Consider the following 26664-nt stretch of genomic DNA (forward strand, 5'->3'; position numbering starts at 1 on the left):
CAGGTTCATCCTTCATCCTGGCACAATCAGACTGGCTGAGCATGAAGTGAATCTCAGGGGCCTGAGCGTACTGAGTTAATAAGCTCATTGGTAAGGTCGCCCCATCATGGCGATAACCCAAAACGGACTCCTCCACTGTATGGCACGGCCACATCATAATAGTTATCTCATGAACCGAGGAAATGGAGACACCACGGTCGTCTCAACAAAGGAGGGGACCGCCGAGTCCTAGATAACTCTGTGGGATTCTCGCAGATCTATGGAGGCTTGACGCTACTGATGCAGTTGCACATTGGCCTAAACTGCTTACATTATTGGGACGATGCAGGTATGCTCTGGACTTCTAGCAATATCATGGGTCTGGTCGAAGGGCTCCAGGACAAGCCTGGCATCCTGCGCGACTGTGAGGGACTAACCTCAGCTCCTTCAACTCAGGTGCAATAATGGCACGCGTCATAATGCCACGGTGGTATTGGAGTAGAGAACTAGAGAACCACCGGCATCGCCGGCCAATATATGACCCACTTCAAGAAGCGCCAGGGCCAGCTCTCCCAACAACCAAAGTAGGCGCGTGTTACCCCCATGCTGTCGTTCACTACTGCCGTTCTTCAAGGCAAACTCTGCGCATTTCGCGGCAATCGCCATAACAAGTCTACGAGTAGCTACGGCTACTACTACCTTTATCTACAAGTTTCCATCAGGAATTGGTTCTCTTGTCAATGTTATTACTATTCTTTTAAATGTGTTTTGGGACAACAACAAACCCTTTTCGGTGTTCGGTTTGGGCCCGCTGCTTACTCTCTGGTCCGGTGCGCTATACCATTCCGCATACCGACGAATATTTCTCCCATTCGGAGAATAACTTTGACGACCATCGGGGCTGGGGCTGAGGAGACACACAGGTAAGAGTGCCAGGGTGCTCGTTAATATTAGGAGGTGTCCAGTCAGCCCCCGCGCCGTCGGTGACCAGAAAAAGTAAGACCAGCCAAAGTTGATACTTGTAAGGGCAAGGAGACTCACCTGCCACTTGCGCAACTAGCGCTCTCCAGTATAGCTGAATATCTATGTTTAGAAGGGAATTGCACAGCTATGCGACGTCAGAAATGCCTCAATTATAGGTTGTGCGATCAAGACGACCACCCACGTGCGCTATGTAATGGCTACATCAATCCGATGGAAGACCACCAACGTACGAACGACGAAGTAAGAACGACGGACGATTGCAACCATACGTGTTGATATTGTATGTCATTGACCAGTATAAATACTCTAGATCCAACGGTTGACAATGAAATGGGCGATCAAGTGAAGAATTGGCCATTCTCCGCCCTCGCGCACCATCCCAACCGATCAGACGTTCCGACTTGATAAAGCCCGCAACGATGCTCTCTCTTCGCCACCTACTTGTAGCCGCGGTTGCGGTTACTACTGCCCCTTTCGCGCAGGCCGCGAGCAACATGGTCCCCGACTACGAGGTCAAGGTCCTGCTGAACCCCACCGCGGTTCTCGGATCCGACAACAAGCTCAAGGCCACGGTCCTATCGACATTCAGCATGCCGACGACCGTGACGAAGATGAACGTCCAGTTCCTTGACACGGACTCGAAGGAGATTTATAACGCCGGGTGGAGCCCGCGGATCCGCAAGGTCGAGGACGAGGACGATTTCGAGCTCACGTACAAGAAGCGGTACCCCATCACCGGCGGCAACATCAACGCCGCTCTCACGACGGCCAACAACGAGGGCTTCGACTCCAGCGACAGCAACTACGAGGCTCAGGTCGAATGGGGCTACCAGAAGCAGACTCTCTCCATTAGCCGCAAGAAGTCGGCGTCGGACAGTGGTTTCAGTGGCATGGATTTGCCCGGCACCAGCAAGTCGCGTGACATGCTGATCGATGACGCGCCGGGGAAGTTTGACGACTGGTTGTATAATAACTGGGGCACCACCGCGCTTGGAAATTCCCGCATCTACGGACCCATCCTGGCAAAGCGCTCCATCGGCACGTGGAACGGAGTGCAGCTGTATATTGAGGTCTGGCCTATTCTCAACGCGGCGGGCACAGGAACTGAGTACGTCGTTGAAGCGTCGTTCAAGACGGACAGTGCCACGACGGCCTCGACGAAACATGACAGTCTCATCACTTTCATGCAGGGCAAGGGGTGGTTCCTCGCGCAGGACTCATTGAAGACACAGCTCATCATGGATCGCTATTAAAGGAAGAAGGTTCCGCGGTTGGCATGTAGCCTAGACTGTACCGACGGCGAAGATGCACTCTGGGAGGCCAGATAGCCCGATCTCCACAAAAGAGTGCTACTAGTTGTCGGGTTAGGTGGAATGAGCGTTGTCCATGTTGAGGGGCGTGGTGTGGTTTCTATTCTCGGTGTGAATAAATTCCAGTTGACTTCTCCAACTAACATGTCACACGGGCCATTGCTGTATGTAAAATTGGCGCTGTCTTAGCCCACAGAGTTCAATGTTAATTTATCCAAATTGCAGCAGCAGAACAGTCCACTTTCGCCAACAGGCTCCTTCAACTTGGTGTCAAAGCTACGTGGGCACCCGATTCTCATCCGTTCGTCCCCTAAGACCAATAAATGTGGAGCAACTTGGATTATCAGTCTTATGGCTCTTGTTACAGAGATGGCATAGGTTTGGTCTCAGAGAGGGGTCTAATACATGAAAGGCCATTAATATATGGCAGAATGGGACGATGGGTAGAGCTCTATAAGACTTGCTCCTTGCTATATTATCATTTCCTCATTCACCAGCACCGTCCCATTATAAAACATCAATATGTTTCTGAGAAATATAGTCAATCGTTCCGTTCTTGCAGGGTGTCCGTAGTCCTGCACACCTTGGCAGTATTGTTAATCTTAGGCTTAACGAAGGAATATGGTGCAGGATTTTTTTCTTTCTGCCTCGGAGCTGGAACTATTGAGGCCCAACTTGGAAATTTGTCGTGTTGTTCCTACTCCCTAAATCAATGAAAGACGGTAACCGTGCTTTCATATGTTCATCAAGCTTAGGTTCCGTTAGACTCACACTAGCTTGAGTTTTCCACCTTGAAAAAAATGTTGTGAGCGGAGGTAATCTGGCTAAATCTCCGTTGCTAGCATGAGACACGCATGTTAAGATCACAAGGACTTTCACGACATATAATCAGAGAGATGGGTGCCCCTCAAAAAGGCCAATAAATGCACGGATGCCTCTACTTCATGTCGGGATGTAATCCATACTCCATAGTTATTCTTCTCTTGCTCTGTCCCGACTCCTCATTATCCATCTTCGCCCACAATGGCCAGAAACTTTATCAGGGACGCACTGGATTCGGCCTTGCTTGCCCTGCTGGAGAATCGTATCTAGCGATCTACACAGGGGACGGAGCGTGAAGAAAGCGCTGTGCCGGAAACCACCCTTGAGAGGCAACTAGTCCAGCGCCTTCGTCCCAGAGGAGAAGAATCTAATATTCATAACCCTTCGAGTTTAACATCTCGGAGCGAAACGGTCAGCGACGAGAACCCGCCCGCCGCCTTACACCCCAAGCCAACAATACTCGGTTCCTCGATCGACATTCGAGGCTCTAAGTAGCTTAGCTATCCATGGGCTCCCCACTTCTCTGTTCCGAGCTATCGCGAAGAATCTCCAACCTTCCGATCTTGCCGCCTTGGCACTAACGAGCCGCGCATCTCTACGGATACTCGGTCGTCATTCGCTCAGCATTTCAGGACGTGCCCGATATACGCTTCTGGATCGCCTCGAAAGAGATGGTATCCTCCCGTACCACATCCTTTGCTCAACCTACGAGACTTCTTAATCTCCCATACATCCCATAACATTATGCACGAGACGGGTGGAGTGACGCCTACAGGAACGTAGCCATCGACAAGACTCCCTGCGTGAAACTACTGATACAATTTCCGACACAGTTCTCTTTTAGCACCATCGCTTAATTGTTCGATCCTCGAGACACCCGACGAGGCCGTACGACGTCGACCTTCTGAAAGGGATGAAGGCGTACATCTTTGCACATCAGGGTCCAGAGGAAAAAGTCCCCGTCGTTGCCGTCGGGTGTAAACAATTGGCTAGAATCATCGATGGCCACGTAATCGTCAGGGTCGCGAGGAAATTGACATCGAGAGGGACTTGTGACGTGGCACACTCAAATCGGTGGAGGAGATTGCCGGCCTCGTTGAACAGCTACGCTTCGCTCAGCATATCTGTCCGCACACCAAGTGGGCAGCCTGGTATGATTATATACTTCCCGAGCATACGGAGGGACGAGGAAGCGATGCTCTTAAACGGCATACTTGCCTTTGGTCACACGGCGTCTCCTGTTCCGCCCCGGAGTGCAAGTGGACATCTCCTCGCCCAGGCTGTGTCTATAGCTGTGAATACTGCTTTACAGATTTCGGTTTGGTTAAATGCGGTATGCCCGACGGTGGAGAGCGAGCTGTGGAATTGTGGACATGGCACGACTTAGGCGACGGTAAGAAACCTGACGATGTGCGTTGGATGTCCCAGTATTACACTCGGGAGACCGGAGTTCGAGGGAACACATCCACGGAGAGTCCGAAGGATCGATTTGAGAGGGTGATGGGTGGCGAATTTTCGATGTAGGAAGGTATCAGTGTCTTATTAGATGTGATTGGCAACCGTTTGGGGGAGAGTTCGCCCTTCGCTACTCGGTTGAGACAGAAAGTTTGCGCACGTCATCGAGGCAGATCAAGTGGACTGGAACCCAGCAAACAAGGAAGCGACTCTACGCAAGTCCTTACCCCAGTTCTGTCCTGAAGAAGGATGGGTTAGGAGGGAAGCCAGTGTAAGGAGAAGAGGAATATCAAAATGAAAGGAGCCTTCTCCCAGAAGAATGAAGGCCCGAGAGAGAGACTAGAAGGAAGGGCGGGGAGGCATATTACGATACAATGACCCTACGCCTAGAAGAAGAAGTAAACGCAAAGAAGCATATTAAGATAGACGGTGTTTAAAAGAAGAGGAGGAGGTAGGAAGGGCTAAGAGAGATATGTTGGGCCACTCTTAACCGACACAAGCGCTACTCTCAAATGCCTCCGCCGCACTTGCCATCAAATTGCGTGCAAAGCCTTCTTGATCCCATCATGGCTCTGTGACAAAAGACCCATTGGGCAACAGTTGAAGGAGGGTAAAGCAATGTTGGGGGCATTTCATCTCGGGCCGATTCTTCCAACATGGGAGTCTGGCATTGCATTGGCCGACAGCGCACTCGCTCCGATCAGCACTTTCTCTCGGCTCCGACTTATTTAGACATGGACATATGGCCCGGAGGTAAGCTTACAAGCCGCGACGGGAAGTGACTTACAATAGCTGGCGTAAAGGCCGTATCCGGGAATGTAATTTGGATATGGACAAGACTCGTACATCCTCCATGCATGGGCTTGCGATGGTGGACATTCCGACTTTAACGGATGACGCACACAATCCTCAAGGCCGGGAGATATCGGCTGCTTTAGAGTCCCGTGTTTGGTTCATCTCGGAGTGGTCAGCCCGGACCAAACCCGCGCCCTTTCGTTGACAAGTCCCTGCACCGGCGTCCATAAGTCGGATCGATGCAATAGGCACAACCTGCACCTTCTCCGCAGAGCGGTGTAGCTTCGAGCCTGATATCATAGGGCTTTATAAGCGGCGTTGCAGCTATTGTCTACATTCTAACTCAACGAGCAAACGGTGTCTTCTTGACAGTTGATTTATTTCAATTAAAGACGGGAAAGATCCTTCCAAGTACACAAGGAAAGCGCCAGTGGTATGATCCGAGAGTCCCCCTTTTCCCTTTTTTTACGCACGCCTCAACATGGGCCCTCAAAAAACTACGACTGAAGCGGCAGAGTTGAAATCGGCACACAATAATACTCATACCCATGACTATCGTGAAACTCACGACCGCGCACCAGCTTCGGATGTTGACTCGATTCTAGAGGCTTCACGCGCGGCAGATACCGCTGTGCCGGAGGGTGGCTATGGATGGGTAGTTGTGGCAGGATTGACAGTGGTGGCCTGGTGGGTATGTGGCAAATGACTGCTCGTTGGGACATATCAAACAAGTCTCTTAATCCGTGAGTGTTGGGGAGTGTGGCTTCAGGCTGACTTTGTTACTCTTCGTATAGAATGTCGGCACAAGCTATAGTTGGGGTGTCATCCAGGTTGCTCTGATTCGCGAAGACGTGTCACCAGCCTCGACACTCTCTTTCGTAGGATCACTATCTGCGGCGATGGTCTCCGCCATGGCTTTGGCCAATGCCCGTGTCATTAGACGGGTAGGAGTTCGCTGGTCTGCCCTGCTCGGCATTTCGATCCTGGGCATCTCAGAAATTGCCTGTTCCTTCCTTGTGAGGAACATCATAGGCCTGTTTTTCACTGCGGGTCTAATCCTTGGTATTGGAAAGAGGTAACGTCTTCTGATACTCAAGCCCTCGAATCTGGAGGTTAGCTGACGTTGATTTGTAACATAGTCACTGTACAATGGTAAGCCTTGGCCGTCAGTCTGTCTTATCATTGAAAGTATGAGAAGCTAATGGTTATTTTCCCCTTTCGCCTCAGACTCAAGCGACAGCACCACCCCAGTACTTCCACCGCAAGCGAGGGCTAGCCAACGGCATAGTTGTTGCAGGCGGTGGGTTTGGCGGAGCAGTGATAAGTGTCGCATTGAATGCCTTGATTGAGAAGGTTGGGCTCGATTGGACATACCGCGTGCTTGGCCTTTCGACGATAGTGACAGGGCTCCCGGCCGCATGGCTGGTGAAGGAGCGATATCCTGTTCGCCCGTCGGGATTTATTGAATGGTAAGTAGTACGCTACAAAATAATAACAAATGGTCTTACTTCGTCGCTAACTTGAAATAGGCGTCTGTTCAAGGATCTCAATTTTGTGCTCATCCTCCTCGCTGGAGCAGCCGCAACGTTTCCTCTACTCGTCCCACCATTTTTCATTCCGCTCTATGGCCAGTCGATAGGACTAAGCTCGCGTGTCGGTGCTGCACTATTAGCCGCTTTCAACTTTTCGTCTGCCGTTGGCCGGATTCTTTGCGGCCAGATGTGCGACATGATCGGTGCGGTAAATACCCTATTTGTGTCGCTACTCATAACCGCCCTCTCGATGCTTGTGATCTGGCCGTTTTCCACCACGTTTGCGCCACTATTAGCTTTCTCTATAGTCAATGGGCTATCCAACGGCGGCTTCTTTTCCATTATGCCCACGGTGGTTGGGAACGTCTTCGGCTCAGCGAGGGTATCCGTTGCGATGGGGATGATTGTAACTAGCTGGGGAGCAGGCTATCTAATGGTAATTGATGTGCACCTCGATGCCAAGTTTACATATGTCCTCAATACTGATGATTCTTTTAGGGCGCACCGATCGCTGGTTACCTACTCGATGCTCACGGCGGACCGGAGAACGGATATAGGGCATATAGGTCGGCAATTCTGTATTCTGGGTCAGTAGCTCTAGCTTCCGCGATTCTCGTAGGGCTTGTGAGGGTGAGAATAAGCAGATCATTCCTAGCTAAGACATAGAGGTACTCCAGAGATAGACCTTAATATAGATTCTATATCTTGATGGTACCCCGGATCCAACATTGAGTATAAGAGTGGGTACCTGGATCTGGGACTGGTTGACTTCTTAACCCTGTGAGTCATGTCAATGTTAAGCGCGTCATTCACCTCAACTTCCACCCTTTCTCGCCCATTGCATCAGCACAGATGGCCTTCTTAAACCATGCCAATAGATATACCCGACAAGATAATTGTTACCTTCTTACAACTTCCTCTGCAACTTATCCGGGATGATATGTATCGACATGAAGCGAACTCGTTGATTTCGATAGAGAAGAGGACTTTCTTCAACTTTTACATATCGATACGTTAACCCTTGGCGGGCCTAACGGGATTATATGAGAGGATACGTGAGCATATTGAACAGCCTCGGTGTTCTTGCGAGAACAAACCAAGGGATGTTAGAGCAGCTCGAGGAGGAGTCTTTGCAACCAGGCTTCTTTCCAAGATATCATATTAACGAACTACCATTACTTTCTTAATGGCGACGACTCGTGTGTCCCACTTCCGTCCCGGGATGGTAGCAGAGATCAGGGCAAGGGAGATATCGAGGCGCCGCTCCAGATGGAGCGAAGGGGCTGGGCGCCATGTTCTAGATGTGCTACAATCCCACGCCTTTCATGACGCTGGACGCGCTGGCGGAGGTGCGAGAGAACGGGATGAGAGATTGACTGCCCGGCGCTTGGTGTGCGGAGTGCTTCGGCAAGGCTGGTCGCTGGAACCATTTCGTTATATTCCGGCTTCTACTTCACAAAGGCCAATGAGACCCCTAAAAGCGTTGTAAGCACTCAACCAGGGCCACAGAAGATCGATTCACGCTTCAGCCGGCACTTTTCTACCTCAAGGAAGGAGCCTCGTCAGTGTCGTCACCGGAGTCGCGCCTTCTTGTCTTGCTCAAAACCCGAATCCAAGGTAAGCCTTATCTACCAAATTTAGGGTCAAGATTTCCAAGAAAGGAACCTGCGGAGGTCTGTAGTCGTCATCGCTTGAACTTCTGGGATCTCCAATGGGACTATTTGGGTTCGATTCGCATAGCGGACGGGAACTTTTTTTTTCCTTATTTTTTGGACCACCCCCAACCCCCAACTTTTCCTCTTCCTTTTGTTATTCGTTCCCATTTGATTTCTCTTCGCTATTAGCTTTCTAGCCATTACCTCACCTGGCCAGGACCAGTGCTAGACCGGGATGAAGACCAGCGAGTTGCCTGTTGCCAAGGTGTAGAGGCCCATGAACGACGTGGTTATGAATAGTCGCCTCCCAAGTCTCTTGTACATATCTCTGTAGCCATCGTCCCACGGTCGCACGGCCTTAAACGCCTGGCATGGAACATCGTAGATCCGTTAGTGTAGCCCTTGGGCGTGTGATTCCAGCAGCGTATGTCCGATTCCACCGTGGGCACGTGGGCACGTCCCGCACAATCACATTACCAGCTCAAATAGCCCATCTCCAGAGCGTCCTCATAAACCATGTCAAGTTCCGGCACGCGAGATCGAGATAGATCATCCACATGCGCCTTGATACAGCCCCAACGTTCGTGCAACATTGGAAGCCGGGAGGCGGCCTCAGCCGTAAATGATTCCAAATCCTCCTCACACGCCTTCCATTCCTCTGGGACTTTCGCTGGTGTAAATTCAACAAACAACATGCCATCCGCACGCCAATCCTTACCACCCACGAAGAGAACATCATGGTGGTGTACGGAGATAGGACTTAACCATTTCCGGCATACAACCAACGTTAGCTGGTTTCTCACCACGTTCCACTGCATCGACTTGGACCTCATAAGTACCCCGTGCGACCTTTTCAGCTAAGTAGTGTTCTTTGCAGTCGTCAGCTGTGGCGTTTGAGACGAAGAATATATCGAGGCGATAACTACAGAGCTCGTGCCCTCGGAGGGTTTGAAAGAGCTCCACCCCGTTAAAGGAGTCTCGAGTAACATCTGTGATATAGACAGCAAACCCGAAGAGGCGGAGGAGCGGCTTGCCAAGCCAGCCCTGTGATATGCTTAAGGCGGGGCTGCCATTGTGGTCCTGGAATGGCACTTGGTGTATCTCGCTGTGCCTAATTCGTCTTGGGTGGGTCATCTTGCTTTCGTCGTGCGATGGTAGTTGATTTGAAGACATGTGGTGTATTGCTGCTAGAACCTGGGAAGAGGGAGGGCGTGGAGAATCAGAATCGCCACAAAGGTGAGAAAGGGAGCGAGTCTCTTTGATGTTGGGTTTCTATGGGGGCCGTTAAAGTCACGTGCTGAGGAGAGCGATCCGATCCACCGCTTCGTGTACGAAGTGCCACCTCATGTGAAACCCAAACTTAGGAACCGAGGAATTATAATACAAGTCTAATGTCAGTCAAACGATCTTCACTTATAGAGATCATCGCGTTCACCTCACGTATTTACATGAATCCCTACTAGTCATTAAATGGATATTTTGCGGAACTGGGCCCGATGCAAACCTCTTCTAGCACACGTTATGTTTTTGGGGGAGGATGGAGCTCATTCGATTTCGCCCAACCACGGCAGCCTGCCGAATGAACTTCCAGAGGAGACTTGGTACGAAACATATGAATTACCTTTTCCGCGCAAAGACTTTTATGCAAAAATCGACAAGGACGGACCAAGAATTGCAGGCAGAGTTAGGGCCCCATTAACTCAGGCCAAGAGCCTGCCTCCAACGGACAGCCTGCCTCCAGCAGCCCTCCTCACCTTCCTTCAGATACCTCCCAAAGTAGGAGATGTAAACTCGGTCCGTCCTTCCCTGAAGCTGGTCAAAATCACCAAGGATAAGAAGAACAACAGATCCCATTTCAACATGACCAGGGGCATTCTTACCAGCCTTCTTGACACCATTAAAGCCGATCCTTGGGCAATGTGGCTCATCAGCAGTCAGTATGACGGCTTTCACCACATGCGTGCGAACAAGACGTATAACGACACTTTCTACTTCGGCTGCTGGCATAGCGCTATAGCATGGACGTTCTGTCGGCAGAGCGCGTCGACAAGAGCTATATGGATCACGAGACAGGGAATCTCGGAGCATCGAGACTGGGATATGGATGACAAGAGAAATCCAATCCCAGAATTCCTGACTTCACTCGATTCCTATGCCCCGTTAACACACGTGCCATACGTTCTCGCGATAGCGTTGGCTCTTGCTACGATGCTGGACTATGACGCAAGGATACTTAGGCAGCTTCAGCAGATCGAAGAAGTAGAGGAGGGAACAGGATTTACGAGGAAGCATATGGTATCAGGGAATCTGGACCACGCTTACGACGTGGACAAATTGACGCAGTGGTCGAGACTTTGCTCCGGGCTACGGATTAATACAACCAATCTCCTTCGTCATCACGACAATTGCATGCGCTTGTTCGAGTACATTGCCGACTCCGAGAAGGAAGGGCCGAACCTTGCTGCAGGAACTACCTACAGTGGAGAGTACGATCGCTCAATGGCGGACATTCTGGAGATGACTAGAGTGTTGAAAATGAGAGCGGACAGCTTTTCCACCTACGCTAGCTATATTAGAGACCGAGCTGAGGCACAGGTCAACGTGGTATGTAAACAAACTCCTCTGGCTTTAAACTCCTGGTATGTCGCAGCAGCGTAGTAACTAATGATTATTTTAGATCTTCGCTCTCCTCACTCATGAGGATTCAGTTGCCAACCTCAAGTCCGCAGAAGCGTCCAAGGGGATTGCCGCAGCTGCCAAGCGCGATAGCAGTGCTATGAAGACTGTCGCCGTCATGACCATGGCATTTCTTCCTGCAACTTTCCTCGCAGCGCTATTTGCGTTGCCTGCTCTGGAATGGGCTAAGCCTGTGGTGGTGAAGATGGATGGCTTCGTGTTGTACTGGATCACCACAATCATTCTGACTGTGACTGTGTTTGTCGTATGGGGCATGATTACGCAAAGAAATTGGCTCATAGACAAAGTGAGACATCGGTGGCCCCGGGGAAGCCTAGATATTGACTGAGCTGGAACCTTGGTGAAAACTTAGCCGTATTGATTGTAGTAGGGAGAAGTTATATGTACGTTCCCGAATATTTATATTAGCTATGAGCGCTTCATGCTCAGGGCCAAAATAGAAGCATTCTTGAGCGGGGAGGTTTCTCGGTACCTCAAGGATAGAATAATGAATACGATGTATATTTAGGATAATCCCAAGATTCTTCCCTATCGCTTCACTACACCGAATGCTTCCTGCTTGACAAACGGCCAAGAAAGTTGGAGATGTCCTACTATCCCACGCGCTCTTTACCAATTCGGCAGATGCCTTCTTCGTCCCAATCTTCGCTCCCTACGCCCCTTCTCGTGATGAATAGCCCGCTAGGGTCCAGCTTCTGCTTCAACTCATACAGCCGGTGGTAGTTCTCACCCCAAAACGATGCTTGCCAGTCCTCCTCGTTCCCATCTGCCTCGTTCAGATACGCGCCCATATCATCCGGTTCAAATGCCTTTAGCATCGGAACGTCAGTGTGAGTGACCTGGTTCTCTACAGCCCGCTGGTCCTCTATAGTGGCATTGAACCCCCACGACGAGGCGACAACGATATGGGTCAGAGCCCTCCTCCATGCTGGGAGCAGCGCCGAGTCGATGTCGGCATTTCGGGCAACCTGGCCGCCCGCAATGGCATGTCCGATTACGCTAGTGGGTCCCCCATGCAAGTCAACAATTTTCCGCAAGGTCTCAGTTAGGCGAGCGGGACCATCAACCGTAGAAAGGAAGTCGCGGGAGATCAGACGAGAGGCTAACAGCGCAATACCACCTGTGACGTCGGCGCCATCAGATAGGAACTGCTGGATGATGAATTTTATTTGAGGCACAGAGACGAGCTCAAAAACCACAGAGGAATTTCCCACATGGCCGTTCATATTCGTTACCATGGGCATCAAGAGGCTACGAACCGCTGCCTCGTCTGTCTGATTCGCGAATATCATCGCACTTGTCAGGTTAGAAATGGAAGCGGATCCATTCCCACCGTCTGGAGCCGTGTTTATGAAGTAGTACGCCGAAGCACCAGCGTCATTGATCTGCGGGAGATTCGTGTGGAATTCGCGAATCGTCTCCCAGAACCCGGCCGTGTTGTTGGTGCTTACCACCACGCTCGCCAAGTGTGCTGGCACATCGGGAAAAGTACGCACGGTAACATCAACGACGACTCCGAAGGTACCTCCGCCGCCGCCCCTAAGTGCCCAAAAGAGGTCTTGGTTCTGATATTCGTTTGCAACTACAAGGTCGCCCTATGATAGGAAATCTGTCAGCATTCTTTTCTCCTCTCCATAAACGCAGAGGTGCAATAAGTTCAGAAGTAAATAAAAAAAAAAAAAAAAAAGAAGAAAAAAAACCGACGGAAGGGAAAGTACTCACGTCTGCGTTGACTACCGTAAACTGGAGAGCATTATCCGAAGCCATACCCTTCCACGTTCCCAGAGGAGAATGGCCGCCTCCCTGAATGTATCCGCCCGCCGGCCCAACCGTGTGTGCAATGCCGGCTACTACAGTAAGATTCCGCTCCCCGACGGCCTTGTACAAATCCATGAGGTAGACGCCGGCACCAATGGTAACGGCAGAGCCCAGAGACTGGACCTTGCGCTTCTGCGCCTTGTAGCCGGCGGGGACTGTCGGCGCGAAGTCCGTAACGAAGTCTAGGCTCTTCAGTTTGTGCGTGGCGATGCGAAGCGAATATGGAGCCGATGACCGGCCGAGGTAGCAGTGTCCCGTATTCTTGATGGCGAGTCGGATGTTGTGCTTCTTAGCGAACCGGACGGCTTTCTGGATATGCTGCGCGTTCTCGACCTCAGCGGAGTAAAGTGGCACGCGTCCCTGACCGCAAGCGATGGTGCGACTTGAGCCTACGTAGCAGGTCTCGTTGGCTGCCACCAACGCCTCCCAGTTCACATTCTGTACGGCGCCAGGATTGATGCCCCTCCAAACGGAGTTGGTTGTTTGGTTTGCAACGGCAAGGCAGGCTTCGGCGTCAAATGTCGGATCGTGACAGGGGAGACCGACAGGTTGTACTGCAAGGAGGTTACCGCTGATGGAATTATTGAATTTTGCCCATTCTGAATCCGAGGGCCAGCATGAGTCTGTTGGACGACATCGGCATTTACGGTTATGAGGCGAGGCTCCAATCACCGTGCCGATTAAAAGCAGGGAATCGAGAAGAAACGTTCTAAGCATGGTAAGGCGTGCTCTTTTTCTTCTTCTCTATTTTGCCTTGTGAGTAAATAGCTAGCTTCTAGATGAGGAGTTATGAAGGCGGTCATCATCTTTTTATATTTCAATCTATAATATACAATTTCCTACAAAATAATCGCCGATGATGGCAGAGTTAGAGACTTGATCGAGTTAATTCCGAAGACACACTAGTATGTCTTACAAAAGAGCGCGTTATTGGGGGCAAACCAACTCCCTTTCCTTGGTTGAGGGGAAGATCCTCATTCCAAGTTCCAGGCCGAAGACGCGTCATTCGTTCCAAATCGGGGGGTTAGGTTGCAGAAGAAGAAATAAATAAACTGAAAAATAAGCAAACGGGGACTTCGTTGCTCCGTCCCTTGTTTTATATTGACAATACGACGAAAACGAGGTCCAATACGATGAGAGCGAACTTCTCAATTCGTGGTCGGTGGCTCAGCTTTTACCACTTACCGGTGCCGTGGATCTCAACCGTTGTCAAATGGCCGCCCGCTATTAGGGCAAGAAAAAAAGGACAACGCTACCCAAGTATTTCAAACACTGCACACTACGTGACTGGGGCTCCAACATTGGTTGTCATCAACGTCATGTTTCGTCACCAGGGCTTAGCAAGGCTGACTCGAATCGCTCCGGTATTACGGAACACGTCAGAACTCTCGAGAAGTACGAGGAGGTGTCCTTATGAGCGGATTTGACTTATTCAAGGCCTCTGCAGGTAGTTTCTGTTCGCATCTAACTTGAATTCCAGAAGGATTGTAATGTAGGAGGAGGAGCTGTGGACTTCTCATGGATGAACTCGTCCATCAAAATGAAGAGGATCCCACCCACCTCTCGAACCCTCCAGGGAAACCAGAAACACAATGCACAATGTGTTCAGGTTCAAGATATCGACATTCTTGTCTTGAGCACTTTTTGCTTCCTCAGTTATACCTTGCCTCACCTCAAGTCGGCAAAGGAGCTACACCCGCCCTCTCTATAGCCGGTACATTAGGGGTCGAGAGAGTCGACGAGACGCTTGAGCCTCATCCTGCCTGATGCCTTCCATCAACCAGAGCCAGACATGTGCCAAGTGTGTCTTATCCACCATGGGTAGAGGCACTCCATTTTCATATAATCAAGAAGGTAGGCCGTTCCTACTTATAGAACCTTCTGTGTCGTGCCTGAACTTAGGCTTAATAGTGGGTGTGCCTTCCTTCTCCTCTCCCCATAGCCGGATGCCCTATTTCTCTGCTTTTAAGGTTATATACTCTCCTTATCCATCCTCTCATCCCTATCCCTCACTCATCTAAGCGTCCCTTCAGATCCTGCTCCTGTTTAGTTAAGGACACCATCAAAATCAACAGATATGAGTTCCTCACAAAAGCAGCAACCCCCATCTGAAGATAGGGAGCTGAATACAGATTGCATTAGCGATTCCAGAGAAGTGGGCAAGGGTTCTTCGAAGAAGCCCTGTAGAACCACGTCGCATGCTCAGACATCCCAGCACAAATATCACTTCTAGAAAAGCTTGAAGACCAAATGCTTTTACTCCGGCAAGACGGAGATATTCCATTACAAGCTTCAAACCAAACAGAAGAGGCCATAGAGCCACTTCAGACTAATACAGATTCTCCAACATCCAGCACAACTCCACATTCCTCAACCTCATGTAACATCTCAAGCTCTAAGGCCACATCCCGTCACCCAATAAAGGAAAAGAGCTAGGACTTGCAGGAAAAGCCGCCCCCCCCCCCCCCCCCCCAAAAAAAAAAAAAAAAACAAAGTTCCTAACCAACTCCAGCTTATTAGTACTCTCGCCAAAACACACTTAGCTAAACCCGAGAGTAGCTTAATAAAGAGTAAAGATCAAGTAGAATCTCCACAAGGAAAGAGTATATCTCTAAAGATCCAAGATATAGAAACTCCAAAAGATAGTCCTAACCCTATCACAGAAGATATACATCTATCAACTTCAGGTAAGCTTATCAATTCTGCTCCAGGTTGTGAATTGACAGCTAAATCGAGCAACACTAAACACCAGATGCAAGGCAAAGAGCATGCCGAATTATCGGAAGATGATTCGGATTGTGATTTAATTCTAGGAACCCAATAAAGGCGGCGGATACGCCCATATCATTACCGGCGCGGTTGTCGACGGCACGCCTCCCCTTTTCTCTGGCGGGATTCTTGCGGATGATACGGGTCTTGTAAATTCCGCATCTCTTTGTACAAGGATGGAGATTCGTGTAGAAGTGGCTGGGCCATCTTTGACCGACCACGACCAATGATCTGAGGTCGCGCGTGTCCACGCGGATGTCCACGCGGATGATCGGACGTGGGAACCTCGCGTCGATGCGGACAAGCTATAGCGCGGCGCCATGCTCCCCATTCCCCTCGTGCAAAAAAGGGGGAAGGCACCATTCCTTACCCGTATTCGATAATCACTCATGCATCCTGGGCGCCTGTCTGTCTTGAGCAGAACGAGGCAACTATCTAGGAGCTCAAACTTTATCGCACTTGATCGCATCACGTTTTTGAACAAATGGCTGGATCAGTACCTATGAGAGGGCATAAACTTCGTCAGGACTTGGCTCCGCCGGATCTTAAGGATGGCTATGGCATCTGGGGGAGGAAAAGCGGCGGAGAACAGTCTGAAAGGGCAGTAGACCCGATAACGGCGTGTCTGCGGATACGGTAGACTCCACGACTGAGGGCAGTTCGAGCCCCAAATAGTAGTTTTGGATACACGGCCCGTCTCGCTTGCTGGATTCAACGAGTTGAAAAGGCCCGAAGTGTCACCGCCTATCGAATAACGTCTGTCCCACTGCCTTCCTGGCTAAGGGGTCTGGGCTTTCGAGGCAAGATTACTCGAGTTGCAAGGCGAGGAAATCAAGAGTGTACTGTCTCATTCCGATTTCGCATCAAAGATCCATGCAACCAAGTGCGGAAGCTTGGCTTCGAGGAGGAATTCATCATACGGATTTGCTCACCAGACCCACCCTTCGCCATCCGAACCTTTAATTTTGTCCCTGGGGACTCCCCTTTTCTACCTCCTCGTCCCTCCCGAGGAGACAGTCCTAGGCAAGACGCCCAAGACAACCGAGTTCTTGCAGCTTTTACAAGCCAACATGTCCGTCTATTTGGACGTTGAGGCGCGAGATCCCCAGGGTTTAAGCGTTGTCGACTACGTTGTGCGGTTCAGTACTGGCGAGGAAGTCAAAGCGTTGCTGAGGCTCGAGGCACAGCGGGCCCCCGGCCTCACAAAGCACAGGAGCGACGAGACCGAGGCCAGCGAAAACGTTGACCCGTGGTAGTTTCAAGACAGCGTCATCAGCCAGGCTATCGCGAGTGGGAACACTTCTACGCTTTTTGCCTTGCTAGCGATGATGCCCCGCCATAGGATCGACTCGAAGTATAATGGCGGCGAGTGGATGATGCTGTACCACGCAGCGTATCTCGGGCGTGATGACGTCGTTTCGATGTCTGTTCAAGGCCGGGGCTGAAGAATTCTACGAAAGTGTAGAAGAACAGCTTGAATTAGATGTTGGGACACAGGACAGCGTCAAGAGTCAAAGTCTGGCGTTTACATACAGCACTTGTATGCGATATCTCCTTGATAATAGGCAGATCAATACTGGGAAGTTTCTCAGTCGTCTCATTATTGCTCTCGTCATGCATGTATCACAAGCGGGCACTAGGAGACTGGGGCGACATTACTGCTTGTTAGCAGCAGAATGAGAGGCCACCTGACCCACCAATGGCAGCGTCTTTCGGGCGGGTCGTAGTTGGCTCTGACGAGTAGGCACCGCGCTGAGTTGAGTATCTCTGCTCGAAACATTTCGAGGCTGAAGCGCAGTCTCCTCGCCAATTGGCCTATCGCTCCATCCAATGTATGGGCATCGCCCTCCGAGACATGCCAGCAACGGGAGTCACCAGGTACCCGAAATGAAAGTGAAACCTAATTTTGTGAGGTTACATCTCTTAACAGAACCAATACCTGTATAATTTCATTCATTTCCTCGCTTCACAGTCATTATCTCCTTCTATCTTCCCTTCGCTTGCCCTTCCTATTCCGTCTTCTTCGCAATCCCTTAGCCCCGCAGTCAACCCACCGCTTCAACCTCGACATCAACCATAACATACTCCCCTAGATCCTCCATATTTGCCGCCGTTGGCTCATACCACCATAAAATCCACCCCCAAGACCTCTTCGCCAGGATCCAATGGTTTAACCCGCTCGGGTCCTCCCCATACCTCAGCAATATCCTGCCCCCGTTCTCGACAACGCGCCACTCATCGTACAAGATCGACGCCCCGATGCCCTGCGGCGTGGGGTCATCGAGAGCTACGATGCGGTACTCGGCTTTCCCTGCTGGTCCCTGGAGGGCCAGGAGCTGGGGATTTGTTGGAGGGGGCGAGGATGGGGATTGGACCACGACGAGGGTTGTGTAGGGATTCGGAGAGCATGGCGAGGGAGGAGCTGGGCGGAAGTAAAGCGGCCTTGGGGCTGGGGTGGGACTTGGGAGGACATAAGCCGCTTGGGTGTCGTCGAAGGAGACGACCTGGTTGTGAACTTGGGAATTACCGCTGCCTTGAGTGTTAGAATAGGGCTGGAGTTTAGGGTTCTCTCTTGCGGAGAAAGGTACATGAAACGTACGCATAAATCCGCAGTTGATAAGTCTCGTTGTGCTGGAGCACTGCTGCCATCGTGGATCTCGCTAGAAGGAGAAAAAACAGAATGAATATCATGGTGGTGGTGGGTGTGAATATTCCTCAAATAGATACTCTGGGTATCCAACAAAAGCGAGAGAGGAAGAAAACAGAACAGTGAAGACGAGCCAAGGAGATCCTTAAGTAGATTTACCTTTCACTGAACGAAGTCTCTCCGGTATGCTAGCTAGCAGCTCTTCATCCGAGTTGGTGGGGCTGTGAAACTGTGTCTTACGTCTTGGATATTCCTTGGAGATCTTGTTCGCCGACCCTGCAACTTCTCGGCACCAGCCCCCGCCTTGTCTTACCCTCCGTCCGTGTAAAAAAGAAAATATTCGCCGACTTCCGCCCTGTCTCGGATGCCCGGGTGAACAGGGATGAAGAGGGGTCGGGGTTGAGCAGAAGGCTAGGATTTAGCGAAACCCAAAAGGCTGGGATACGATGAGGACTCACCAACACTAAGCATATCTAAGTAAATGCGGGGATATTCCTCAATAAAAGGATGTGATAAAATCTCCACCCTTAATCCTATTATAGCTATACATTGGGGCGATCTAGGGAAGAGGGTCATAGATGGTGAAAGGAGTTTCAATACTTGGGGTTGATTGATGTGTATATTTCCCTTTACAGTATCTAGAGCATGAAACCTGCGTCGATGACAATGTTTACGCCTGTCATACTTCTCGACCTCGCAAGAAGGAGGACTTGTTCTGCTACATCCTACACAAGAACATAAATATCAGAAACCAAGCTGTATGATCCGGGGAAAAAGAAAAAGGAAACTTACCTCAAGTTCAACGAAACGTTTCAGCTTGGTCTTTTGCCGATGAGACTCTTTTTGCTCAGGTGAGAAACGAGTTGCCCACTCCTTGTCAAAGGTTAGCTATGCTCTCAAATTGCTAGGCTAGGAGTCGCGTCTTACTGTCTGAAGTAGTCCGGGAGAAATACTGTTCACACGAATCTTTGGTGCCACCATACAAGCTAACCCCTTGACCATGTGTATCTGAGCGGCTTTCGTAACAGAATAAGCCTTGAAAAGTGTCATCTTATGCACCTGTCGGGGGAGAGTCTGGCTTGATAATTACCAGAGAGCTGCCCATGCCGCTTATGCCTGCGAGCGAGGAGGTGGTTATGAAAGCTCCCTCTGTTTCGTCGAGGTACTCCTTCGAAGCATGTAGAAGCCACAGGTGGGACTTGACGTTCATAGTGAAAGCTCGGTCCCAGTCCTCCTCGACAACATTGTCTTCTACGGACGTCGTGTCACGAAATCTCGTCCATCCCCCGTTAGAAAAGACGACGTCGATGCGACCCATTGCAGAGTGCACCTCTTTAACGAGCCGCTGAATGTCGGCCTGAGCGCCCAAGTCGGCTCGAATCGCAACATATTTGGCGGCTTCGCAATTGCCCGGTTCCCGAGTACTTTCTTCGTTAGATAGCTGCGCAACTAGACTCTCTGCGCGTTCGGTGTTAGAGCTGTAGTTGATAGCAACATTGAACCCGTGTTTTGCAAAAGTCTTGGCCACCGCCGCACCCAGGCCTGCACTGCCGGCAGTGACAAGAATAACGGGAGCCGACGTCATGGCATGGAAATCTCAACGTAGATGCAAGAACGTGTCCTCGACCGGATGGGAAAGGGTGCCGTCTTTCGGTAGCGTGCAAACCTAGAAAGCCTCGCGAAAAGTAGCAGTGCACCGTATTAAATGCGCTGTATCTTAGTAGCTGTGGACTTGTAAAGGCACTTACTTTGGAGGCCGAGATAAATAATACCAATGCGTTACCGGGTACTTCGTATCATCTTATTGGGTCGTCCGGCGTTGCAGAACGGGCTAACCTTTGCGGCAATTGAATTTATGAAGGACAATCCGAACGGGCGCATTGTGGACTCTCTTTCGTTCACCTTAGCAACTTACGTGATATGTCGGAGTCTCCGACGTGATCCATCTTGAAGTATCTAATCTATATCAAGTTAGAACAGCCACTGAGAGAGCAGAGGGGTCATCCGATACGGTCTAGCCTGAAATAGATTAGCTACCGGTCTATTTTCCTGTGGTAGACGTAGACTGTGGCATATTCTGGGGTAGCCTTGTCAATGTTCTCGGTCATGAACGTCGGAAGTGCGATATAACGGTGCGCACTCAAACTCGCGTGTCCCTTGAAACTCGTTCGATTCTTCCATAAGTACATAAATACTGCACATGTATCCATTCCCTTCCATTAATTTTGTGTTAACTTGATTCCAAAAGTTCACAAATCTACCTAGATCCCGGAACGCCGGCGCGCCCCGCCCTCGCCGGAAACCGAAAACAAAATTTCCCTCGTCCAGGATTATTTGAGTGAGATGGCGACTCCGTCCCAGAATAGGATGGATAAGCAGAAGAGCTTGGAGAGATCCCAAACCTCGAATTCGCTAGAAAAGCGGTATGCGGACAAGGACGCCGAGCAACTGCCCGGCTGCGCCACTCCCAGGACCTTGACAGACGCTTCTCTGTACTGTCTGCCGCGTCCTTGTGCATGTGTCTGTTAGCAACCTGGGAAGCGGTATCAGCGGTTATCTCAACGGCTCTCATATCGGGGGGCGCTCCATGCCTGTTCTACAACTAGTATGCACCGCAAGAAAAAAAAACGGGGGATGATGATTATGTGGGCAACTCTATTGACTATATCTTTTTACAGTGTTCTCTCATTCCTACGCACGGGGCCGAAATCGCATCGATTTATCCGACAGCCTGAGGTAACTTACCACCACATACGTACGGCGCTATAACGTTCCCACTGGCTCTTTACTGACCGGTATATATTAGGTCAATATCACTGGGTTGGGGTGTTGTCTCCAGTTTCTTCCCGTTCGGCTGCCGCATGGTTCACGGGTTGGATTTCGATCGGTGGGCAGGTCCTTTTGACCGCAGCCGCAGCTCTTGCGGGTGGTCTGCAGACCCAGGCACTCATCATCATCAACGACGATTCCTATGTCCCGGAAAGATACTAGGGCATGCTATTCTACTGGGCCTTGCTTATTTACAGTGCCGTATTCAACACCTTTGGATCGAATATCGAAATTTCTGCCCCATACGGACCACATCTCAGGTACTTAATATTATTACCAAATGTCAGGAGAGAATGCTAAGCTAATTATACCTCAAGGCATCATCCACGTCGGAGGCTTTGTTGCAATTGTCATTGTCCTCGGCGTCATGGCACCCAAAAACACTGCGGACTTTGTTTTCAAAGACTTTTCCAACGAAAGTGGTTTGGACGAATGACGGTGTCTCGTGGCTTGTTGGGTTGCTCAGCACTGTTTATCCATTCTTGGGGTTCCTAACGGATTTGCAAAGATGCCAAATATCCCTTTGCCTCCAGATCCGATTTATGGCTACTAACGTCTCTTCAGGTACGACGCGGCTTGTCATATTTCTGAGGAGATCCCATTTCCATCACGCAACGTCCCTTTGGCCATGATAGGATCAGTTCTTGTTAACGACCTCACGGGTCTGGTATACGTGATACTCTTGCTCTTTTCAACAATCAGCTCTTACGGCGTCTTCAAATTGGGCAAGACGTTGGGCATCACGCTGAATATTATCAGCATTATCTGGATCATCGTCGTTGTCATCTTTAGTGCTTTCCCAACCTCCTTGCCTGTTACGGCAGAGAATGCCAACTATTCGCCGGTTGTGATGGCCGGCTGGCTACTATTTGGATCGATATATTATGTCCTCTATGGAAGACAGAAGTTCGATGTGCCTGTCGTTAGCACTGTTATTGTGGGAGTTCCTACTGCCGTATAGGTATGTGGCGCAATGGATATTCACCGTCGCGCTGGTGCCCTGGCACGGGGAGTGTGGTGAGGTGTAATTCCTTTAAAGGGCCGAAAGAGTTGCGCGCATTTGGAGGACCGAACTTCGGTCGGTATGTCGATTATACTTCGACATTCTGATTGAATAAATGCGCACTTGCTAGATATAGTGCTAGCCTCGCCTCGAGGCGAACCTAGAATCAACCGGGGTTGATACAGTTGTTACCCAAACAGAATAACAGCCACTTCACTTAAGGTAGACGGAACTGACTGTCGAGTCGCAAAAAAATAAATAAATAAAAATAGAAATAAATATAAAAGCCGCATTTTTGAAACAGTGAGAACCAATTATCGAAACGCAGAATGCTTAGTGGCCTTCATGAATACCTGCCTTCATAAAGGTACAATAGGTCATTCATTCCGATTATCATATGTCCCTCGTCATTGTACGTCCTGGAAGCCGCAGACCTCTTTATACCGCCTAGATATCTCCGCAATCATGGCCCGGATCTTCTTCGCCGCCAAGAACTTGAGCCCCAAGGTATCAAAAAGCTGTATAGCGAGGTCGAGGTCGGCGATAGCCCTCGTCTCCCTTAAGACGGTGCTCAGATCATCGGGTTGAGCTGTTATTGCGTAGACAAGCGATAGTGTTGATGTGAACAAGGAGAGGAAATTTAGCCAGTTGTATGCGAACCGTTGCTGCTGATGCATGCTGTAAGCTTGGCGGAGAGACATGGATGCTGCCATCTCTAACACCTTGATTCGTTTGAAGTCTGAAATGGGACACAGCGGAGATGGCCTGTAGATCATGGCGAGATGAGTGTAGTAGTTGAAATCGTACCAAGTAGTGTTCAAATGGGGCACCCTGTCGTTGACATCTGGAAGCGGGAATGGCATGCTCCGGCGCCAATCGAGAAGTTCTTGATGTAATGACGAAGTTATTTCCTCACGCTCTTGTGCCGTCAAGTTTGTGTTCTTGACATTTCCGTAGACTTGACGTGAGATCTTGCTTGCAATTCTCCGGAGTGAGAGAATGTGTAGTGGAACTGCCATCAAGGATGGTTGAAGGGAGCATTGAGGGTTTATCCCGTCAGGGTTGATAAAATCGTCATCGGTATTCTTGAAAGGCTATTCCCACCCGGTTAGTCCTTTCCCCCAACCCCATTATTTCAGCAAGCTATATGTTTAGCAAGATTGGTCTCACCGATACGTCTATGTCGTCGTCATGTAGTGCGAATGGCCGGCCCAAAGCGATGGAAACGACGCTGGTCCCAAAATGTGCTGTTAGCTGTCTAGATCTAAAAAGAAAAGAGAGGGGATGAGCTGATTTGTATGAACTCACCGATCCATCATATAAATTGAGAAGAAGACCCGCTTACGTCTTTCCTGGACGTCGATAGGCAACTTGTCGTATGTTGAGGACGTATGTAGTCCCATCCCCAGTGCCAGCCGAGCAGCTATACCGACAAGGAACCAGGTATCTATTCCCGTTAGCGCTTGAGGTTACTTTGGTCAACTGTCTGTCAGTGGTCACTAACTTGGGCCTAATTGGTTGAAGAAGGAGTATGAGACTTGGAGCATTATAACCTCCAAGGCGGACTAGACTCTCGTCAGTTCCGTGCTCGCTGGCGCTCTAGCTATTCCCAGACGTAATAACACGTACCATTTCATCACTTCCCAGGATCTGTTCGGAATACTGCAGAGCCTTGTTATAAAAGGATATGGATTCCGACTCCTCGGTTAGGGTTACAGAAGAGTAGGCGGTGGAGCCGATGGCAAGGACCATCCAAATCCTGAAGAGCTTGAGAGGAGATTGTGCGGCTAGGTTCTCAGAGTTATGCCGGATCTTCTGGAGCGTGTCTATGACCTCCGCCCTTTTCAAGATGGGGTACAAGGTATGCGAGTGGGTGAAATAGAAATCTACGAGTCGTTGGACATGAGCCTCATCGCTTAGCAAGGTCATAGAATCGAGGGCCACGTTCGGCCCGGCGAGGTCGGCGAAGAAGAGGTCGCCAAATAATAGTGGATGGACGGAAATAGATTCGCTCAAACTTCGAAAGAAGGTGTCGTTGAATAGTTCGGAAGGGGAATTGATGTCTGAGAGTGCGTTTCCAGCAGCGTTTGCAGTGTTGTCCTGATGGCTGATAAATACAAAGTCTGCCTTGTCTGGCGTCAGACGTCGTAGGATCATCTGGGTCAATTTCGCAAATGAGAGCCCAGAGGTGGATCCCAGATGTCGTTCAGCCGTGGCTTCGAGCGAGAGCGTCGTGAGCTCCTCGGCAAAGGTTGGGGATTGGCCAGGCGCGGCTCGGGAGCCGAGTCGAGGCTCCCGAATCGGACCTTCTGCATTATCAGCTGCGGTAGATGCATTGGCTGCCTCACTCCCGTAAGCGGATCGAGGCGAGCTGCATTCTTGATCCAGTAACACTGTATTCCCCATTTGAAAGTCGGCATAAGGTTGGCTGTCGCTGAAGAGGACCGTCATCTCTCCAGCCGAAGGCGTGGGCCGTTTATCGACGGCCGCGGTGTTCTCCAGGCGGCGAAGTTTTTCTTCTAGACCCCTTACGTATCTGCCAGTATCTCTTAGCGACTTTCCTCGAAACATTTTAGGTTGAGCAAAGCAGAAGACAAAAAGGCCGAGGGTTGTCCCGCCATCCCCAACCCCCATTAGTTTTGTAATGCACCCCTTCCCAGAGGTGACTCACGCTATAGGGTACGAGGCGGTTTGGTTATCGTCGTCTTCGAAGCTGCATCTGACTCGTGCTGAGGCGCAGTTTTTGCATGACGGCAAGGATCTGTCGCATCTCTTCTTCCTCTTATGGCATCGGGAGCAAGATGCCCGTGCCCGTGCCGGAGCCGGAGCCGGAACTGGAGTTGTGTTGATATCGGGCGCCATTGGAGAACGGGGGCGGCAAATGACGAGAGGGAAATAAGCGGACAAGACAAAGCCGGAACCGCCTTGTTGCGCGGCCCACGTAGCTTCTTTAGCGTTTGCTTATCGACCCCTCAGCGAGCGCGGGCACATGATGGGGACCCCTGGAGCTCGAAGTCTGCTGCCTTTATCTTGCTGTCTTTATCTTGCTATCGTTATCTTGCTACTCTTTTCTGGTTGCTACTCCGTATGCGGACATGCAGGGTTCCACTTTCCCCGCATTCTGTTTCGCGCTATCCGATTCGATCTAGCCCAAAACCTTCCCCAGAGATAGCACGCATGACAAACGAATGGATCTCATTAGTTGACTGGGATGTGGAATAAAGAATAAGTGGTGATGTGTGGCCCAGTGACAGTCTCCGTTGACCCACCATCTCATTACGACTGAGACGCATTAGTGGCTTGACGGTGTTGAAGGTCGAATCTTCGTTTGCCTGTATAGGATGCTAGCCTAATAAGCTGCTCCTTACACTAGAAGTCTGTTAATATACAGTACGAAAGGCTCGGTATGCCAAGCAACCTACACCAGGAAGCCCAACGAGGCTGTTCAAGGTACGGCACGGGAAGGGAAGTGGAGAACTCTAACTCTCCGTGGGAGGAGCGATTTACAATGACTAGGCAATGTTCGATGCCTGGGACTCATGCATAGTTTATGGTCGCGTTCTTACTTGATCGAGGAGGAGTCGCCCGAACACGGTTAGCCTCACTTACATCACATTCCCGACACTCGTCGGCCTGTCCGACAGGGAGATGGGCGCTTCGCATGGAAAACCTTGTTAAAATAGCTGAGTGCCACAGCTCGTGGTCCACCAAAAGCGCCGTGACAAATCTTAGAGCAACTTGCCCGTCATGTCTTCTCTTAATACTGAGAGCCTGTTTGGGGTGAAGGGATATGTGGCAGTCGTGACTGGGGGTAGTAGTGGCCTGGGTTTTATGATCGCTACAGCATGTGCATCACCTTACACCTATTCGAAATCACACAACCCTTGCCGTTTTACGCTATTGCGCCCTGACATACTGACTTGACCATCCTAACAGGGGCTTGTTACAAATGGAGCGAAAGTGTACGTCGTCGCTTTACCAATTGAGCCGATCGACGAAAGAGTTGCGGAACTCAACGAGCTTGGCAAGGCATCTGGAGGATCTGCACATGGGCAAGCTGCGACCATGACCATCTACGAATATATAATAGGTACCAAACCAGTACTGATTTTACCAATCCAGAATCCCCTGCGATGTCTCTGATAAAACGGCTATCCAAAATCTTGCTGCCCAGATCAGCCAGCGAGAAACACGCCTCGATATTCTTATTTCCAACGCGGGCATCAGACGAGATCCTCCCGTCCAATGCGACGTATTGACGGCATCCTTATCTGAGCTGCAGAAATCAATGTGGTCCTCGAGACACTCGGACTGGGCCGACACGTTTTGCGTGAATACCACTGCTCATTACTTCCTCTCCGTAGCATTC

General features: G+C 50.3%; 6 protein-coding genes and 2 pseudogenes across 6 annotated transcripts; 4 read left to right on the plus strand and 4 right to left on the minus strand.

The window, feature by feature from the left end:
* Positions 1–1382: 1382 nt before the first annotated feature.
* On the plus strand, positions 1383–2216 carry SAPIO_CDS6216 (annotated as a pseudogene; the record flags this gene model as incomplete).
* A 3610-nt stretch (positions 2217–5826) lies between these two features.
* Positions 5827–7472, plus strand: SAPIO_CDS6217 (Uncharacterized protein; the record flags this gene model as incomplete). The annotated part of the gene is made up of 5 exons (XM_016788379.1): positions 5827–6036; positions 6140–6420; positions 6485–6497; positions 6573–6814; positions 6875–7472. The coding sequence occupies 5 exons, from the start codon at positions 5827–5829 to the stop codon at positions 7470–7472; spliced, it is 1344 nt and encodes a 447-aa protein (XP_016641960.1).
* A 2920-nt stretch (positions 7473–10392) lies between these two features.
* Positions 10393–11590, plus strand: SAPIO_CDS6218 (uncharacterized protein; the record flags this gene model as incomplete). The annotated part of the gene is made up of 3 exons (XM_016788380.1): positions 10393–11136; positions 11210–11473; positions 11582–11590. The coding sequence occupies 3 exons, from the start codon at positions 10393–10395 to the stop codon at positions 11588–11590; spliced, it is 1017 nt and encodes a 338-aa protein (XP_016641961.1).
* Positions 11591–11822: 232 nt separating this feature from the next.
* SAPIO_CDS6219 (FAD binding domain-containing protein) lies at positions 11823–13764 on the minus strand (the record flags this gene model as incomplete). The annotated part of the gene is made up of 3 exons (XM_016788381.1): positions 11823–12824; positions 12952–13646; positions 13695–13764. 3 exons carry the CDS (start codon positions 13762–13764, stop codon positions 11823–11825), a joined length of 1767 nt encoding a protein of 588 aa, XP_016641962.1.
* Positions 13765–16886: 3122 nt separating this feature from the next.
* SAPIO_CDS6220 (uncharacterized protein) lies at positions 16887–17261 on the plus strand (the record flags this gene model as incomplete). The annotated part of the gene is made up of 2 exons (XM_016788382.1): positions 16887–17068; positions 17159–17261. The coding sequence occupies 2 exons, from the start codon at positions 16887–16889 to the stop codon at positions 17259–17261; spliced, it is 285 nt and encodes a 94-aa protein (XP_016641963.1).
* A 191-nt stretch (positions 17262–17452) lies between these two features.
* On the minus strand, positions 17453–18465 carry SAPIO_CDS6221 (uncharacterized protein; the record flags this gene model as incomplete). Its single annotated transcript, XM_016788383.1, has 4 exons — positions 17453–17460; positions 17514–17568; positions 17871–18345; positions 18416–18465. The coding sequence occupies 4 exons, from the start codon at positions 18463–18465 to the stop codon at positions 17453–17455; spliced, it is 588 nt and encodes a 195-aa protein (XP_016641964.1).
* Positions 18466–19514: 1049 nt separating this feature from the next.
* On the minus strand, positions 19515–20048 carry SAPIO_CDS6222 (annotated as a pseudogene; the record flags this gene model as incomplete).
* Positions 20049–22702: 2654 nt separating this feature from the next.
* Positions 22703–24866, minus strand: SAPIO_CDS6223 (uncharacterized protein; the record flags this gene model as incomplete). Its single annotated transcript, XM_016788384.1, has 4 exons — positions 22703–23139; positions 23641–23742; positions 23800–23860; positions 23925–24866. 4 exons carry the CDS (start codon positions 24864–24866, stop codon positions 22703–22705), a joined length of 1542 nt encoding a protein of 513 aa, XP_016641965.1.
* Between the last annotated feature and the right edge of the window lie 1798 nt (positions 24867–26664).

This window comes from Scedosporium apiospermum, assembly GCF_000732125.1.
Source record: "Scedosporium apiospermum strain IHEM 14462 chromosome Unknown SEQ_SAPIO_0101, whole genome shotgun sequence".
NCBI classification, from domain to species: Eukaryota; Fungi; Ascomycota; class Sordariomycetes; order Microascales; family Microascaceae; genus Scedosporium; species Scedosporium apiospermum.